Source organism: Osmerus eperlanus, chromosome 9 (genome assembly GCF_963692335.1).
Source record: "Osmerus eperlanus chromosome 9, fOsmEpe2.1, whole genome shotgun sequence".
Taxonomy (NCBI): Eukaryota; Metazoa; Chordata; class Actinopteri; order Osmeriformes; family Osmeridae; genus Osmerus; species Osmerus eperlanus.
The window spans coordinates 16039694-16059918 of record NC_085026.1 but is presented as its reverse complement, the minus strand read 5'-3'; the positions used below and the strand labels follow the sequence as shown (position 1 = coordinate 16059918).

At 46.2% G+C, this 20225-nt stretch overlaps 1 protein-coding gene across 2 annotated transcripts; it reads left to right on the top strand.

The window, feature by feature from the left end:
- The first annotated feature begins 751 nt into the window (after positions 1-751).
- Positions 752-19528, top strand: prkcha (protein kinase C, eta, a). 2 transcript variants are annotated; one of them, XM_062469797.1, is made up of 14 exons: positions 752-1537; positions 5222-5285; positions 7571-7724; positions 7851-7885; positions 8781-8863; positions 9631-9760; positions 9892-10025; positions 10414-10551; positions 10952-11125; positions 12418-12572; positions 15011-15149; positions 15760-15948; positions 18333-18479; positions 18794-19528. In XM_062469797.1, exons 1-14 carry the CDS (start codon positions 1190-1192, stop codon positions 18941-18943), a joined length of 2040 nt encoding a protein of 679 aa, XP_062325781.1. In that variant the 5' UTR covers positions 752-1189; the 3' UTR covers positions 18944-19528. The 2 variants fall into 2 exon arrangements, with proteins under 2 accessions (XP_062325781.1, XP_062325780.1); XM_062469796.1 differs by having other exon boundaries at positions 9892-10028.
- The last annotated feature ends 697 nt before the right edge of the window (positions 19529-20225 follow it).

Below are 20225 nucleotides of genomic sequence, written 5' to 3'. Positions count from 1 at the left end.
AGAGAGAGTGGGGGGAAGAGAGACAGAGACACACACAAACACACAGAGAAAGAGATTCACTTCAGATTGAAGAGGGTCTTCACTGACCTTCTCCACGGTTACGCATTGTGTGTGTGTGTGTGTGTGTGTGTGTGTGTGTGTGTGTGTGTGTGTGTGTGTGTGTGTGTGTGTGTGTGTGTGTGTGTGTGTGTGTGTGTGTGTGTGTGTGTGTGTGTGTGTGTGTCAGAAAGAAATACTGAGAGGAGAGGGAGGGTCAAAGAGAATGGAAGGGCGGAGAATGGCCATGCGTAGGTGATTTACTATTTATATTATTTTGTCTGATGACTACATTTTGTATTTGGTTTGGTCAATTAATCCTTGATTTAATATTTTGAATCTTAATATCAAGAAGGAACTTTATAGCCTATTATCTTTCATCTTTCATGTCAATACCTGCAAAGCCGGAAAACAAAGTATCAACAATTTGTTGATAAATTCTGACCAAATCACTGATCTGATGGCAGGACTAACATTCACAGTTATCTTTTTGTATCTTAATGAACAGAATATCTTTGCAACAGAATAGGCTAAAATGCTTAAGTTCAAATAGAATCAGGCTGTATAACGCCACAGCGCCCGGTTTTATCCACCAAAACACCACATGGTGACGCTATTTCTTTATCTGTTGGCTAAGCAAAGGTAAATCGTTCTACCTGCATGCGCATAGCAGTGCAGTACGGTCGTGAGATTTTAAAACAAATTATATAAAATGTTCAACACACGATTGACCGACTCACCAATTTCTTGACAGGACAACGCATAGGCTACCTAAACTTAGCTGTCACGGATCAGATTAACATATGTGGGAAAGTCTTTGGGAAATATCTGACTAATTCGCAGTCTTTTACTTCCTTTTTTTTTAAACGATCATGCACAGTGCTTCCTTGAAGAGAAGTTGTTTTCAAGTGTGCGGTTACTTTGCGACAGTCGTAGCAGACAAGCTGCTCGCTGTATGAGGGACTTGACAGTAGCTCCAAAACTAGAACGTAGGCTACACATCACCTGCAAATGGACAGCATGAATTCTCAAGGACACAAGATTGGACTCCGAAACATTGATTTATGCTACTTATAGCATATTGTTGTTATAAATTATATTTTTATATTGATAACTTTTTTGGTTTGTTGTGTGTCATCTTTTACGCAAAAAAATGAAGTTCAACGGGTATTTGAAACTCAGAATTGGAGAGGCTGTGGACCTCAAACCCACGAAGTTCTCCCTTCGCCACGCAATAATTTTTAACAAGCCGCCTGCCACACTGGACCCTTACATTGTGATAAAAGTGGACGAATTCAAGATTGGGCAAACCCATACAAAGCAAAAAACCAACATGCCAACCTACAACGAAGAGTTCTCTCTCAATGTTAACGATGGAAAACTAATAGAGCTGGCTGTCTTTCACGACGCTCCTATAGGATACGATGACTTTGTTGCAAACTGCACTATCCTGTTCGAAGACCTGATTAAAACTTCCAACACGGAGACTTTCGAGGGATGGGTAAGTAGGCATTTGCACGAAAATCCGATGCACTGTGGGAAAGCGTGTAGAGAAATAACTACCTGTCACTTTACAATGATCAATTTCCCCCCAGAAATAGAAAATATCTGTCACTTGTCTGTCACTGGTCATTATTTCTCACCCTTCACCTCTGGTCTATAAATCGATCGATAACATTGGTCACTTAACCTAGAACGGACTTCATTGTTTTTGCCCTCGAGCAGGGTACGTAGCCTACCTATAATTGTATATAACCGTTGGATATTACATTTGAAGAGACCGTCAACAGACAGGTCCAAGCACACACCTCCGCTACTAGAATAGCTGCTACGTTCCTGCACAAAGATAGAAGCATGTGCTCCCGAAACCACTAAACGTTGTCTGTAGACCTGTGACTTGTCTTTAGAAAAACAAGCTTCTAATGCTTTATCTCTAGCTCATCTCAACGTTTCATAAAATAAGAGGTGAAACAATACGATCGAAAGAGAATAACAAGGTGTTTTTTTCCTCTGTGACCACATAGGTACCTCCCTATGAGCTTGTCTGCCCAGTAGTCAAAGTACACTGTTAACCAACCCAATCCAGAGTGAAAGACAGATTACAACAGTAACACAGTCCTGGAAATAGACTTTCTATGGGTTGAGTAAATCACAGTGGACAGTTAGTGACTTTAGTCCTTGTGTTGAAAGCCTTTTTCTGAGGGCATGCAATCCTACTCTGCAAGGGATTTAGCCAAGCTGGAATCCCGTTCCACAGTACGTCTCCGGAGGGGAAAAAACTCCTCTCAGAGTTTCATCTCTCAGGTTTACTTTCGGTTGTGTTGAGGAAGAAACAGCTAATGTCTACAGGGAGTAACCTGAACCTTTTCAGGCCCTGGGTCTGGCAGAACGAGTATCGAGACACAGGCCCGTTCTCTCTGCACCTGTACCCTTAATTACCTTACGCTCGTGTTTCACCTAAAACCACATGTTTCTCTCTCTCTCTTTCTTTCTCTCTCTCTCTTTGTCTTTAGTTGTAAACTCATATACTTCCACGTGTTTAGGTATAGTTCCTTCACGCGTCTTGTCAGCAACAGAGTATGGAAATCAACGAGTGACTTGTTTCAGCCTGCTTGCACAGATTGACCCTCACATACACGTGTCGCTACCTAGACAGCGTGCATGCATATGTGCACCAGCAGTGTTGCCTGGAGGAAGATCGCACACACGGTTAACGTGCACACCTCGGCCATACAGGCTGGGGGTTTGTGTGGATCTGAACCGTGGAGGTGCTTGCGTTATCTCTTCAGATGAAGCCCTGTGGTGGGTGCTGAGGGCTGCCAGGCAGAGACGCAGGTCTCCACATGCCCACATAACTGCTCCTGATGCTTTCTCACTGTCTGGCTGAAGATGATTTCCAAGTCTCTCCCCAACACCTCTCAGGTTGGCAGGCTGTGTTGACTCGCAGCCACACTGTAAACAACGACGTGAACTCTCTCCCCTTGGCTATGTCACTCTCTCTCTCTCTGTCTCTGTCTCTCTCTCTGTCTCTCTCTGTCTCTCTCTGTCTCTCTCTCTCTCTCTGTCTCTCTCTCTGTCTCTCTCTGTCTCTCTCTCTGTCTCTCTCTCTCTCTCTGTCTCTCTCTCGCTCTCTCTCTCTCTCTGTCTCTCTCTGTCTCTCTCTCTGTGTCTGTCTCTGTCTCTCTGTGTCTGTCTCTCTCTCTCTCTCTCTCTCTCTCTCTCTCTCTGTGTCTCTCTCTCTCTGTCTCTCTCTCCCTCTCTCGCTCTTTGATTAGATTACCCCGGTGAGGCCAGTTGCTTTTTACCTTCTCCGTCCCCTTCTCTGTCTGAGGTATACACCTGCTTCTTTTAAGGAGCAGCAATAGTCGGGAGTCCATGACAGGCTGTTCTGGCTGATGTGTTCTCGTGCAGGCCTTCAGAAGGGTCGAGTGACCTCGTAGAACGCCTCTACCGACCCCGCTGTAGCTCAGAAAAACTAGCATTGACGCTTCTGAAAGTCTCCGACCGCAAGACAGCGGGAGCTAGCAGCTCAGAATAGCACAAGACATTCATACCTGTTGTGTGTCAGGGGCTATGTGGTTCAGTCGCTTGTGCTGCCCACCCACTCCACCCACACCATCCCCTTTGCGGGACACTTTCCACTACTACACATACGCTACCCTAATTTGAAGTATTCGCACACAATTCTAAAATGTACATGCAGTGTAGTGTGTTGTTAGTGACCTACAGCAGATATTACTGTATAGGTTCACTCTTGCAGTTTGTTTTTCACACCCTCCTCCCCTTCTAGAAGAAGAAAGACACTTCCTTTGTCACTGTATCCCTTTCAGTAAGCTCTGTTGGTTTCTGCTTTTTTCCATTTGAATGTTTAATATTTATCTTGTCTTGTCAGCATCCAAGCCAGATTTAGAATTGAACTGAAGTCATCAGACTCATATTTCGGGCTGTCTTTAGACACGAGCAGAGAGAGAGGGTGTGAGGGAACTGGTTATGGAGAAAGAGAGAGAGCTACGGACATTATAATGGTAAAAGAATGAGGTAGTCAGCTGTGGTTTGTACAAGTTAATAGGTGTGGAATATGACATTGTATGAAGATGAATCGCTGGCCTTGTGGAAACCTTTGATTCAGTAAGGTGCTGTGATGATGGAGTGAGAGATGACCCAACAGATGCAGCAAACTCTCTTCCTGGCCCTGACCGGTCTGACGAGCTGAATGATCGCAAACAAAACTGCTGGATGTACAAGTGCCTTAAGGGTGACCGGGGTGACAATTGTATGATGTCACTAGAGTTGTGGGATCCCAACTTTCCATTTGGTTATTCGTGAGACATCAATGTTTCTGTCAGTTGGGCTTACCACATTCTCCATTTGGTGGTTACAGTGTAGCATCAAACACGGTGGATTCCTTTTATTATCTCTTTATCTCTCTCTCTGTCTCTTTTAGTTTTCTTTCATTCTCTCTTTAGTTTCCTCTCTCTCTCTCTCTCTCTCTCTCTCTCTCTCTCTCTCTCTCTCTCTCTCTCTCTCTCTCTCTCTCTCTCTCTCTCTCTCTCTCTCTCTCTCTCTCTCTCTCTCTCTCTCTGTCTCCCTCTCTGTCTCCCTCTCTCTCTCTCTCTCTGTTTCCTCTCTCTCTCTCTGTCTCTCTTTCTCTGCGTCTCTCTCTCTGTTTCCTCTCTCTCTGTTTCCTCTCTCTCTCTTTCTCTCTCTCTCTCTCTCTCTCTCTCTCTCTCTCTCTCTCTCTCTCTCTCTCTCTCTCTCTCTCTCTCTCTCTCTCTCTCTCAGACTTTATCTTCCCCTCGGATGTCCGTATTTGTGTTTGACTTTTCCACTTCTGTGTAGAAGGAGTCCTCTCCAGCAAGGCATGCTGACATCAAGCCGACTCAACCAGCCAGACCAGCTCTCCATTCTGTCTCGCATGTTTCAGATTCCCCTCGTGCCACACATTCACAAGCACACACCTACAGATCTGCATCACATCTAAAAGACAGTGTTCATGCTCAACCTTTCACCACCATGGGAACAGAGTGTGAAGATGACTGAACACGCGTTGGAATGATACATTCTTTGCTGACGGAGCTGCAGAGACTGCCAGTCAAATGTCCGTACAGCAGCAAGCTTTCCAACAACGCTGCCCTCCTGACCAGCTAATCCCTCTCTCTCTCCCTCTCTCTCTCTCTGTGGCTAGGTGGACCTGGAGCCAGAAGGCAAGGTGTTCATCCACATATCGCTCACAGGATCCTTCATCGATGGTAAGGCCCCAACGCATGTCACAGTTCACATGTGTGACGGGTATGTAACAGACGTGGTCTTGCAAGTTCCGTCAGAGTTTTCCAGACCGTGTCCATCCTTCACCGAGGATCGAACACGCCATCTCTGACTTCCCAAGCGCCACCACTACCAGCTACGCCAAAGAAAAGCTAGCTATTCATTGACGCGGGTGGCCTGTTACATACTTGAGGAGTGAGTTTCACCGATTCACACACGCTCCATCACGCCCAGGCTGGTGGGTCAGTACCCCAACCACCCGGACGCTGTCCTCAGCCTTCAGCACCTTCTCCTGAGTTCTCTGTACTCTCAGACAGGCCGCCATTGTTCTGCCGCTAGTAATGTCCGTCTGCTGTCTAATAAGACCAACAATGCACCTGAGATTACATCAGCCAGAAGCGTCAATGTCTAATACACAATGTCTAATAATTATCTGATGTGTGTGTGTGTGTATGTGAGACTAGAGGTTAGATATGCGTCGTATGATAGGAATCTGTTGTCATGGTTTTGTCTTTTTTTTGGAAAATGGGTCATAGCTTGTTTCTGTCACCTTGGGTGTCACTTCCGTTGTGGTGTGGCGTGAATGCTGGTTCCTCACGGCTGTGGCTTGGAAAACCCTGCACTAATGATTGGACAACAGTCGGACCAAATGCAATGATTGGATGGGCTACTTGTCTGTCTGTCTACCTCCCGGCATTAGTCAGGCAGCGAGTTCATGTGTTGAGGTAGTGGCTTTCAAGGGAGGGGTGGGATATTTTGATTTGAATCCTTTCAAACTTTAATGAATAAATGTAAATGTGAACTCGAGTACCTATCCTGCCTTTAAAAAAAAGAAGAGAAAAGGTGAGCTACGGGGGTGCCCCCAACATGAATACTTTTTAGTTTCAAAGTGGCAACTGTGTCCTGTCAGAGATGTGTGTTAACCCTTGTGTTATCTTCGGGTCATTCTGACCCATCAGTCATTGTGACCCACCGTCGTATTGCGACAGATTTACCGCATACAAAGACAAAGTGAAGCATTTTCTTTTAACCGTTGGGCTGTCTCAGACCCCCCACATTGCAAAGGTTAAAAGAAAATTATTTTTATTTGTTTTTGTATTGGGTAAAATTGGGTAAACACAACGATGGTTCGTTATGAACCTTTGGGTCATGTGACCCGAAGGCAGCACAAGGGTTAAAGTGGCGATTAAGAAGCAGGAAGTGGGGTTTGGACTCCCACCTCCATCCTTCTTAGTGTCACCCTCAAGTTCCTCTTTTGGTACGCTATTACAGTTCACTGCGTTTCAAAGGGTTCTGGTCTTTCAGAATTAGCCAGCTGATGTCTATTTGAATGCTTTGTTATTTCCCCGTATACTGATGCGTTTTGCGTCGCTGACCTGCATGGTGCCAGTCTATGTGTTGTGTTTGGTTTTTACACACAGCCTTAAGTGTTTTTTGTGGCTGGATGAAGATGGCACACAAGGCAAGTCGCATGACTAAACTTGACCTTTACCTGCTGTGAGTAGATGAGGGTAGCTCATCCAGGAACTACTAAACAATGTAGTCTAGTCTATCAGGTGTGCAGCTTTGGGTGAGCCAAACCGCTTTTGGTGGGTTATCAAGGCTATCTGATCACCAGGCCTTGGTGTGATCTCCTCCCATCTGTGTGCTGTTCTCTGGGGGTGGAGGGGCCCTACAGACCAGTTTCCGCTCCGTCTGTGGTTTTCAGCACTTTGCGTAGCCCCTCGTATGCTGCTAGCACATTTCAACTGTGCTGTGGAAACATACAGAGTATGTGCAGCCTTGCTATGTTTAAGTAGCATTCCCTCTTACAAACACACTAAATCACACTCACAGACACATATTTTGTGTGATAACTTAACAATGTTGAAAGGATTAGACGTGCAGCTGTATTGTCATGCATGCGTGTGTGTGTTTGTGGAGCTGCTGTGACTTCACTGTGTCCCCTGGTTCACTGTGTCCTCTCCGTGTCCTCTCCGTGTCCTCTTGGTGTCCTCTCCGTGTACCCTCCGTGTCCCCTCCTGGTTCACTGTGTCCCCTCCCTGTCCTCTCGATGTCCCCTCCCTGTCCCCTCCCTGTCCCCTCCCTGTCCCCTCCCTGTCCTCTCGATGTCCCCTCCCTGTCCCCTCCCTGTCCTCTCGATGTCCCTTCCCTGTCTTCTCGGTGTCCCCTCCCTGTCCCCTCCCTGTCCCCTCCCTGTCCTCTCCGTGTCCCCTCCGTGTCCCCTCCGTGTCCCCTCCGTGTCCCCTCCGTGTCCCCTGGTTCCCAGACGACGCCACGGCGAAGGAGAAGCCCTACAAGCAGTTCACCAGGGAGCGCCAGGGGGCGGTGAGACGGAGGATCCACCAGGTCAACGGACACAAGTTCATGTCCACCTTCTTACGGCAACCCACCTTCTGCTTTCACTGCAAGGAGTTCATATGGTACGGCACACACACACACGCCATGTACAGTATATTTATACACACGCACTCCGTGTTTTAGATTAGTGTGTTGGTGAAGACTATAATGTGTATGTAAATAATATAAATAAATGCTTTCTCTTTTAGGGGTGTGTTTGGAAAGCAGGGCTACCAGTGTCAAGGTCAGTGACCTTAAAACTCCAACCATCCTCTCCCTCCTCCTCTCCTCTCTCTTCTTCTCCTCTCACTCTCTTCCTCTCCTCTCACATCTCTTCTTCTCCTCTCTCTCCTTCTCCTCTCTCCTCTCTCTTCCTCTCCTCTCTCTTCTTCTCCTCTCTCCTCTCTCTTCCTCTCCTCTCTCTTCTTCTCTCACTCTCCTCTCCTCTCTCTTCCTCTCCTCTCTCTTCTTCTCCTCTCTCTCTCTTCCTCTCCTCTCACATCTCTTCCTCTCCTCTCTCTTCCTCTTCTCTCTCTTCCTCTCCTCTCTCTTCCTCTCCTCTCTCTTCATTTTCTCTCCTCTCACTCTCTTCTTCTCCTTCCTACTCATCTCCCCTACATTTGACTGTTTAGCACTCTTTGTCTCTCCCCCCCCCCCCATTCTCTTCTTTTTGTCTCTATTGTTTCTCGTATCAAACTGTGCGACCACAAGCCCCAGGAAGTCGCAGCCCCACCTCAACAGTGACAGAGCAGCGTTCACACAGCCTGGCCTTGTCTCTAATAGACGTGTTCTCCCTCAGCCTGGCCGCCACTTCACAGTCACTTACATTTACATTTAGCAGACGCTCTTATCCAGAGCGACTTACAGTAAGTACAGGGACATTCCCCCGAGGCAAGTAGGGTGAAGTGCCTTGCCCAAGGACACAACATCATTTGGCACGGCCAGGAATCGAACTGGAAACCTTCAGATTACTAGCCCGATTCCCTCACCGCTCAGCCATCTGACTCCCCATCTGACTTACCGTCGACACATTGCAAACACACTCAACCCCAACCCCAAGTCACACACTCTCTAGGGAGTGGCGATGGAAAGAATGTTTGTTAGTAGGATTGTTCATGTTTGTCCTTTTCCTTCTCCAGTGTGCGCCTGTGTGGTGCACAAGCGCTGTCACCAGCATGTTGTGACAGAGTGTCCACGGATGAAAAAGCCGGCCAAGGAACCGGTGAGAGCACTTAAGGCATGAGCACTGTGACGTCAAACAGTGTTTACCCTACACTGACATACACTTAACATAACACTACTGTACATTTCTGTTCCGACATATAGGCCTGCAATTTTTTTATTATTATAGTGCATTTCCCATTTGAAAGTGTTAAAGACTGTTCAAATCAAGTCAAACGACAATACAAATTTAAAGTACTTGAACTACGTCATAACCCTGCCTTTTTCAGATACTTTAGAGGTGACGGGCAGATCGTTCGTTGTGGAGTGTTGTGTTCTCTGAACGGTGGCGACAGCTGTCTGTCTAGTCAAACGGGCATAGTCACACATGCAGGACAAACAGATGTGTATCAAGAGCAACAGGAACCATGTATGGGTTCCTGTTTGTGTCCAGGTGTTCAACCAGGCAGAATTATGTGTTACATTTGCCCTGTACATATACATATGTGTATATATATATACACAGTATGTAATGTAGATACTGAAATACACATGGGTATAGAGACTGGTGTGCAGGCTACTGTTTACTAAATGTAGGCTCCTTGCTGAATGCAGCACTGAAGCAATTACAGTTTTATAACTGTCACAGAAGTATGAAGTGATCACTGAAGAGAAATAGGAACTAACCATTTTGACACAAGTCAGAACAACCTGTTCCTCTTGACATTGAAAGGCTCCGTGTGTAATCGTGGATGCCCCCTGCTGGCTACAGGGTGTTAAAACACTCATCTGTTGCTGACTGCAGCTCTCTTCCTCTCTCACACACAGACCATCAACCAAGGCTTCAGCATCAATGTGCCTCACAAGTTCAACATCCACAACTACAAGTCTCCCACCTTCTGTGACCACTGTGGTTCTCTGTTGTGGGGCCTGGTCAAACAGGGACTGCACTGCAAGAGTACGAACCGCTTTTATTAATTTATTATTATTAAGTCTAAAGTCTTGCCGTGTTCGGCGCCTGCTCTGTCACAGGACGGGCACTCTGCAGTACGTCTCTAAGCAGGGCTCGCTATCTGTGTTTCTCTCAAGTCTGTAAGATGAACGTCCACATCCGCTGCAAGGGCAACGTGGCGCCCAGCTGTGGGGTGAATAGTGTGGAGCTGGCCAACAAGCTGGCGGAGATGGGGCTGCAGGCAGGGGGGATGTCCAAACGCAACTCCATGGTAGTAAGATGCGTCAACACACACACATTATCATATACATACACTATCTCCCACACACCATCACACACACACACATCATCATATACATACACTATCTCCCACACACCATCACACACACACACATCATCATATACATACACTATCTCCCACACACCATCACACACACACACATCATCATATACATACACTATCTCCCACACACCATCACACACACACATCATCATACACACCCACACACACACACCCCCACACACACACACACCATCACCCCCCCCCCCCCCCCCACACACACACACACACCATCACCCCCACACACACACACACACACACACACCATCACCCCCACACACAGCTGCTCTGAGTCTTCCCTGTGCTGGGCTGTCTGCAGACTAACAGTGCGTGCGGCGACCAGGCGCGGGCCTCCTCTGTGAGGAGGGAGAGCACCCAGTCCCAGCAGCACACCAGGAGGCTGGGGATCTCCGACTTCATGTTCCTCCAGGTCCTGGGCAAGGGCAGCTTCGGCAAGGTGAGCCGAACCAGACACCGAACCATAAACCGAACCAGAGATGGCACCAGACACCCCACCAGACACCCCACCAGACACCCCACCAGACACCCCACCAGATACCCCACCCATCACAGACCAGGGCTTGTGGATAATCTGAACCAGGGGGCCCAAACCTCCAACCTCCCGCTAGGTTTTTGCTCTGGCTTCTGTTGTAGCTAACCTGATTCGACACGTCGACCTGCTAATTATTAGATTCATGTGTGCTTGCTGAGGGTTGGAGTGAAACCCCACAGGGACGTATCTCTCCAGGATCAGGGACGACTGATCTGGACCTAAACAGTTGGCTAATACGTGTGTGTGTGTCTGTGTGTACTTGTGTCTGTGTGTGTTTATCTGCTTGTGTGTGTTCTTCCTGGAGGTGATGCTGGCGCGGATGTGCGGGGGGGAGCGGGTGTTTGCTGTGAAGGTGCTGAAGAAGGACATCATCCTGCAGGACGATGATGTGGAGTGTACCATGACTGAGAAGAGGGTGCTGTCTCTGGCCAGCTGCCACCCCTACCTCACACAGCTCCACTGCTGTTTCCAGACCCCGGTAACACTCACACACACACACACACTTGGGGTGGGTGTGGGTCAGGAGGTTGAGAAGGTCATCCACTAATTGCAGGGTCGGTGGTTTGGTCCCTGACTTGAGTTCAGGTAAAAAAGCGCTCGATAAATGCAGTTTAGCATTTACTCATCCTCACACACGCCACATATCCACACGTTGAGAATCCCAGCTCCCATGTCAGATCCCCCTGCTGCAATACACACACTGTCCTGTTGGTGGCAGCAGGCCCATGATTTCAGGCTCCCCGAATGGCACGCTAAAGAGCGTGAGTCAGAGTGAATGAGTCTCACGTCACAGTTATTTCCCAGGCCACAGACTAATCGGCTTTAGTAGTTTGACCTCCCACTGGCCTGTTAAAGTGGATCAAAGCAAAGCCGTGTTGAATGAGACTTCATATATAGACTGTCTGCTCTTCCTCCACCGTCTCTCCCCTACCATGTCCCTGTGACGCCCCGTGTCTCCCCCATACCCTTTTTCTCAGGGTACATTTACATTTAGTCATTTAACAGGCACTCTTATCCAGAGTGACTTACAATAAGTACAGGGACATTCCCCCGAGGCAAGTAGGGTGAAGTGCCTTGCCCAAGGACACAACGTCATTTGACACGGCCGGGAATCGAACCAGCAACCTTCAGATTACTAGCCCGATTCCCTAACCACTCAGCCACCTGACTCCGACTCCTGCTTCTCTACAGCCCTGCCTGTTTACCTTCTGGAGGTTTGTTCCTGAGTCATTCTCAGGGTAAACAATATGATCTAACTGATCTAACTTGAGACCACACACACCACTCTCTCACGCTTTTCTTTTCCTCGTGCCAAAATTGTAAGATTGTGTGGCCAAATAAATCCAAGCCACTTCTCTGGAACCGAGTGTAAACGAAGCAAACCTCCTAATCTGTGATTTAAGGCCAGGTTCTGTACATCATGTCCTGCTGGACCATTGTATTTTGTACCCATGTTCTGGAACATGATTTTTCTAGGACCTGTAATGAGAAAAGTGATTTGTGGATCGAAAGCGTGTATTTCTACATAGGCCTGTACCCAGCAGTGACAGTCGCACATGAATCTGGTATATGTGCTCCTGGAATTTATGAGTAATAAACAACATGTTAGACATCACCCCTTTGTGTCCTGGATGCAGTGATGTTAGCATGTCCTCTGCGAGCCAGCGTGAGAGTGCAAAATGTTCCTGTCGAACACGCACACACACTTCCTGTGTCTGGTACAAGGTAACGGGGGGTTCTGTACATGTGTGTGTGTGTGTGTTTTTTTAGGACCGCCTGTTTTTCGTGATGGAGTTTGTGAACGGAGGGGACCTCATGTTCCACATCCAGAAGTCCAGGAAGTTCGAGGAAGGCCGAGCTCGCTTCTACACCGCCGAGATAACCTCCGCTCTGATGTTCCTGCACAGCAAGGGCATCATCTACAGGTACCACTCACACATACATGTTAGACTTGTGCACAGTTCAGAGGAGAGTACTAAGGATGTACTGTGGTGGGCCCACATGCAGCAGAGCACTAGCTTGCCTTCTGCTCCAGGCTGTGTGGTTTCACTCCACTCTGCTGTTGAATGCATTGCATTATCCATGGTCGGATGCCCATACTCGTACCTACGAGCTATACCAAGGTGACAGAGTCCTGCAGGATGAGGGAGAACGTGTGGTCCCTTGGTGGTGCTTAGTACGGTGCCCTTATTGTCTGACTGTGCTGGAAAACACATTGAAATCTCTGCCAAAGTCCACAATGATAAAGGGGCATCATGTGAGACTGGGTAAATGTTGAGTTAGAATTAGAAAGGCCTTCCATGGTAGCCCCACATACACAGCCTGCCTGCCAACCGCAAGTGCCTGTCACGGCCAACATACTCCAGTCCTGAAATAGTCCTGAACTTTGACTCGAATCTCTGTAGAGATGACCGTATACCTACTTACCATACGGCCACAGATGTAGTCCAAGTAGGTTATGTAGTAACGTACTAGTTTTCTCACAACAGAGAGGGGATCCCTCTCTGAATTGCTCCTCCCAAGGTTTCTTCCATTTTTTCTCCTGTTGGGAGTTTTTCTGGGAGTTTTTCCTTGTCTTCCTTGAGGGTTTAGGTTGGTTGAGGGGCAGTTCTATGGGCGTATGTGAAGCCCTCTGTGACATGCTTGCGTGTAAAAAGGGCTATACAAATACATTTGATTTGATTTGACAACTTGATCTGTGTCCGGTGCTCTTTCAACTCAAGTTAAAGTACAGTTCTACGAGGGGAGGGGGGGAGACTCACCACCATTTTAACAACAACTCAGTTTCTTTATCAGCACTTCCTACACTACATTTAGTAATAATTATTATTAATTTAGCAGATTCACACATCCGATTTAACCGACGCAACATTGAACCTGCGATCTCTTGATCTGCAGCCGGACGTTCTCAAACCGAGCTTCACCCTCATTTAAAGGAAGCTCCTATTTCCACTTATGACCTGATGCTGGGATGCAACAGGTTTTAACTCTAAACTAATCAATGCTCCTTCTCATGTTACTCTCAGCCCTGCCAATTAGGCGAGAGTAATTGTGAAGGTTGAGGACAGGCTTCCAGGTGTCTGGTGTCTCACCACACCCTGACCTACTTCTGAGAGATGAAAGTCCCTGTCAGGGCAGCTGACGTAGTGTCGCTGTGGCAGGAAAAGACTGTCGAAATCCCCTTGGTGAAAACTGGGTATTTGGTAACTCCTGAGCACAATGAAACCTCAATAAGAGGAATGTGGTTTGAATCCATCTGAGGTCATTTCTTGTCTTGTATACACCACTCTCTCTCTCCAGCTGTCCCATCAAGAAGATAAGCTGAAAAAAGCATATCAATTTAAACAAGGAAAAACACAACACCATGTTTTCACCTGTAAAGACTAATTACCTTAATCCTTTCTGATGTTTGTGTCAAAATGATGTGAATTACTCATACACATGACATGGGTTCCACCCTGATTGAACCTTAGGACAGCGGTCTCACTCAGCTTGGCATATCTTACCATATGAAGTAGAGGCACAATGAGGAACTTAGTCACTATTAGTCATTTTACTGGCAGAGAGCAAACCGGCTTGTGTGTTGGTCTGTTTCTGCATGCTTGTGTCTGCCTGCAGTGATGCAATCACTTGTATTGTGTCTCAACACCACACAGCTTTCATTGACAGGACACACCTTTACCCTGTTGCTTCAACCACACCCATGAATGACCTTGGTGACCATGTAATCCCGTATTGGTCCCCCAATCTTAGATAAGAACTTACAAGGCTGGGTAATCTGTCTGTCTGATTACCAGAGGGACTGAATGGAGGAGATGTCGGCCTTAGTGAGCCAGACTGACAAGGGCCCGATGTCTAACACAGGAATTCATTTTTGAATTTTCACATGAACTTGTTGTAAATATTTGTTTTCTTAGTGACACTGCTAAATTCTTACCACTACAAGATTGATCAGAGCTGTAGAGTTCTAACACTAAGATCTGGTTAGTGGGTCGGCTTGAAATCCTCCATGAATTTCCTTTTTTGACAGGTAAATATTGACTGTTTTGCACAAGCACAGTCCCTCTCTACTTGAGTTCAGTTATGGGAATATGACTGGTCTGGGCTGCGAGTGATCAGTCAGTCTCTTTGGTTAGGCCCTACAGAACAGTTGACTGTTGTAGTCGCCATTTTCTCTAGACAGGAATTATCTATCCACAAAAGAAAGGTGTGAAGCAAGTACTTCTCCTCACCCCTGTGAAACGATTCTCAGAACTCATCGAGTTCCTCTTGATGTTAGCGACATTAGCGGTCAATAGGTTCCTCCTCGTTAAGCTTACAGCATCTGTGTGTGTGTGTCTAACTTGTGTGTTCTCTCCCCCAGAGATCTAAAGCTGGACAATGTGCTCCTTGATAAAGATGGACACTGTAAACTGGCAGATTTTGGCATGTGTAAGGAGGGCATGCTTGACGGTTTGGCTACGGGTACATTCTGTGGCACACCTGATTACATAGCTCCAGAGGTGAGAGAAATACTAATGTTTTTGTTATGCCATAGAATTTTTATCGATCTCATCCAACTGCCAGTTATCCCACAATTAAGCCTCTCTGTGCTCCAAGATGGCATTTTACCTCAGAAACATTAAGGAAGACCCTTCCTTTAGTGAGTCGATGATGGGTCAAATGAGTTCACATTCTGAAGTATCACGCCACCTCTACAAACACCGTGACCACAGCTCATTACTCCAGACTCTCTCAGAGTAGCATACCTATGTTGATCTGGCCAGCAGCCATCTTGTTTGAGCTCTGTTTGCAGAGTCCCATCTGACTCTGTGAGGATGTCTGTGAACCTATTTTACAGCACACACGCAGACAGGTCTTCTTTGTCAAGTGAATTACATATTTTAGGTTCTCTTCTAAATGTGCGTGCTTGCACATTTCTGAATATAGTCATGGCAACAGTGGGCAACTCAGTCTAGCCCACTGTTGAACAGCTAAATCAACAGCCTGACCATTTGGGCTTGGAGTTCTGTGGACAGTGCCAAAATACAGATCCAGTATCCGCTGTGAGCTAACATAAGATCACTGCTTTAAAGGGAAATGTGTCATTTGATATAAATTGTGAATTCTCAGATCCTTCAGGAGTTGCTGTACGGGCCGTCCGTTGACTGGTGGGCTCTCGGTGTGCTCCTCTACGAGATGTTGTCAGGCCACGCCCCCTTCGAGGCAGAGAACGAGGACGACCTGTTTGAGTCCATCCTGAATGAAGAGATCATCTATGCATCTTGGCTGAGTGTCGACGCCGTGAACATCCTGAAAGCTGTGAGTCCATCCACTATATTGAGTCTGTCTGAAGTTTATACTAAGTCCTAGATAACGCACCATAAAGTAACACGAACCAGTACAAAACAAGAAGGTTTAAAGATCATTCCATGTTTCACGGTCTTTGACTTTTTATCGTGTGTAAATTCCTTCTGGGGGTTTTCACAGGTTGTTTTGTAAGATTGGGATTAGAATAAACATCACGGCGCATGTTACATAAGTATTTCCGAGCGTCAGCCAGCTTCTGTTCAACTGTTCTTACCAGCATACATCTGCATTTCAGGATGAGATGGGTCAACTAAGTGGTTTGTTCCCATGCAAGTACTACTAGCCACCAACCACTGCTATTACATGCTGTACTACAATGAACTGGTGGCATTAGGATGTACAGCAGATACAGCACATACAGGAGAGAGGGGAGTTCGGTGTTGCTAAGCAGGATAGCAAATCGCAGGCTGTGTCGTGTGCATGCAGTGACTGGCAGATGTACAGAGCTCGGTCAGACAGCTGTTGGGCCTGTGCTCTTACATAACTATTTTAAGACATGCTCTGCTGACCAGCTCGAGTCACAGAAGAGGCTATAAATACAGACTCCTCCCCATCCTCTTATCCCCCCCCCCCACACACACACACAGTATTGTCACTCTCACATGTTCTCAGGAAACATAGGTCAGGGTTTAACCCTTGGTTTGATTCTAGGTTGTTACGTAATGACTGTGATGTCACATCCCAAAACTCTCGTGTGGAAAAGGTTTATCATGTGGCATTGTGGGTTTAACATGTTGCATTGTGGGTTTAACATGTTGCATTGTTTACATATTCATACAGAGATACTGCTTCTCCACAGAAAACCTGATGTACATTAGATTCATTCAGTATTCGTTCATAGTCATTTGTTCTTCGGTTGATATGAATTGTTTTATGGTAGACAGCCTCTTTGATAAGCAAAGTCACTGTGTGTGACTGCTTTGCATGTGTGTGTGACATAGTGAGGCTGTTGCTGTGTCTTGTTTCACCGTTACAACCTCAAGCCTGCCAGACTAGGTGGCAAGGCCTGAATGGAATCATGGAAAGAAAGATGATGTCAACTCAAGCAGGATTGCCACGTTTCAGCTTTGTGGTCGGGAGAGGTAGAGGAAATTATATAGTGGATCTCTCTCTTGCCTCATGAACTGGATGACCCTTTTTCTGTGGGTGTCCTGCATATTTAAGGCAGGATAGCTACATTTTGCGAACCTAGCAATTTTACCTTGAGAAAGCGACATTTTACCTTCAGCGACCCAAAAATCTTATCTGACGACAAATCTGACAGCTTTTTGTTACTTTGGAAATCTCTGTTTTCGTTCAAGAACAGCAGAAAAACAACTAATTGTACTTCTGTTGACTCGCACCCCAACACCCCCCCCCCCCCAGCAATACTGGACAGAGGGCGCTCTCAGTCAAACGGAGGTGTGTCATTGAAATCTGCGCTAAACTTATTATTTGCCTCTAACTCAATCACAGGCGAGTGAAATCGAACAATTTACTAGACATTGGCTAATTAAAAGATACTTTTTAGTCGCATAGCGTGAAATGTGGTCGCATATGTGAGCGTTTAACTCGCATTGTAGAGGGTTGTTTTATTGTCAAACCTTCATTCATTACTATCAGGATGTTGAGTTTCTTCAGCAAATTTGACAGTCCTTCTCAACAACATTACACTGCCTTTCACTTCTCTTTGCTATTGACCATCTCTTGGCTTCTTTCTCTGTTTTCTCTTTGATTAGAAAACCACAACACGATTCACAGCAAAGTGTAATGGCGTTGCTTTGACCTCAATAAGCTTGATGTTTAATCTGAAGGTGGACTGGCTGCTGAATCTGGCCTAATTTATCCTGAAAAAGGGACCCTGTAATTTGTTATTGCTGACTGAATGTCAGTGGGAGCCTAAAGGCATGTTCAGACTGCTCAGCTAAGAGAAAGCAGTACGACACACATTCATTTGTCTCCCTGGAATCACCCTCCAGGTAGTCTGGAGTCACAGGTTTTAATTTTGTTTTGGCTTAACGTTCAGGCCTTTCTCACTTGCCAACATTGTGTATTGATCTGAGAGAAAAATGTTCACGATTTCAGTCTGGGAAATGGTGTATTTGTTTTTCTGACTCGCATTGCCTACCTCCCTTTTATCGTTTGACATCCACACACCCATAGCAACCAAATAATAATCTAGCTTTGCTTTTTTGGTGTTAACACATGTGGGATGTACCATCCAGGCCAACCAACCAACCAATACCACATCTCTCATGAGTGTCAGCAGAATGATACAATATAAACCTTCTAAGGATACATTAGTTATGCGTGGTATAAATCTTGGTATTAATCTGATACTTTTGCTGTCTCTTCAGTTCCTGACCAAGAACCCTGCCCGGCGTTTGGGCTGCGTGGCCGCAGAGGGAGGAGAGAACGCTGTGACTTCCCACACTTTCTTCAGCGACATTGACTGGGAGAAGCTGAACCGCAGAGAGCTGGAACCCCCATTCAAACCCCGGATCGTGAGTAACCCTCATCTGGAATATGCCTGGAATAGGGAGTCAGATGACTGAGCGGTTAGGGAGTCGGGCTATTAATCAGAAGGTTGCCGGTTCGATTCCCGGCCGTGCAAATGATGTTGTGTCCTTGGGCAAGGCACTTCACCCTACTTGCCTCGGGGGGAATGTCCCTGTACTTACTGTAAGTCGCTCTGGAGAAGAGCGTCTGCTAAATGACTAAATGTAAATATGCGGATTATGACCCACGGGCTAGGACGTATAGGAGGAGAAGCTTCTGTGGAGGATGTTGTTTGTAAACCCATTGTGTCTTCTTCCAGAAAACATCTGAAGATGTCAACAACTTTGACCCAGACTTCACCCAGGAGGAGCCCACCCTTACTCCCATCGACGACCCCCTCATACCCTCCAACAATCAGGAAGATTTCCAGGACTTTTCCTTCACCTCTCCGGAGATGCTGGAAGACTAGGGGGTTCTCTGTGTGACGTGAACCCCACTGGCGCCCTCCAGTCCTCCCCTGCCAGATCCGTTTTTCCTGCTATGGCCCATGTGACCTTTATCTGACCTCCAGCTAACTTTCTCTGTGTCTTTACGTCTGTTTTGAGTGACTCCTGCCCATCTCAGAGACAAATGACTGGGGATGGAAATGATATGGAGTAAGAACATAAAACAGCAACACCTGCCGCTCTGATGAAGAATGGGTATTCCACCGTATGAGAATTGTTCACTGACTTCAGAACTTCATAGTGTCTGTAAATGGAGCGTATCAGACAAGTACACCCAGCATGGACATTTAAAATGAACAGGTTGGCATAGCCAACAGGCAACTGAATCCCTACACCTCCCCAGACTAGTTGGAGAGATGACAAAGAGGATCATCTAATTTAGTTATTCCCTTCCCTGTTTCCACTTAAACAGGATGCGTTTTCCTCAGAGGGTCAGTGTTTTTACAGACTGTTACAACTGCATGGAGAAGCAGTCATCGCTTTTCATGCACCCAATATGATTAAGCTTTTAGGAACTTTGGAATGAATATAAGCACTTTTTGAAAATGCGTTTTGAAATGTTTTGCGTGAGTTATTTGATTGTGGCTGAGTATAGTGTGGCTGCAATGTTATTGTTAAGTCAACACAAAGAGTGTCTGAATGAGGGTTCTCATAGTGAGTACTACCAGTATTTACCAGAAATGTTGAGCTGTTGGTTCGGGTCCTGGAAACACTGCAGAGAGAGAAAGAGAGTGTGTTTGTGAAATTGTTTCTCAGTGATGTGACTGTCACTCTTCTCTAAAGATCAACAATACACACTTATAGAAAATGTCTGCTTTGCTTAGCATTTTATCACTGAATTTGTTCATTTTATACTTATTTAATCTAGAAAATGACATTTTTCTCTGGTTTCATATGAGGGATTTATGACCAAGCTGACAAACCATAAGATGGTATGACGCAACATTTCAATCGAACTGAGTTGAGAAATAACAAAGAATTGTATCTTGCATCATTCTCAGGAAAAGGCTGTATCTGGTTTTGCCCTGGCATACAAATAAACACCAAATGTCGAGTAACAACTCGACATTTGCGTAGGTAAGCTGGGTGTTGCAATCGAGAGGCTTTGTCAAGGACGTGAGACATTTTACATTTACATTTTAGTCATTTAGCAGACGGTCTTATCCAGAGCGACTTACATTAAGTACAGGGGTATTTTCCTCGAGGCAAGTAGGGTGAAGTGCCTTGCCCAAGGACACAACGTAA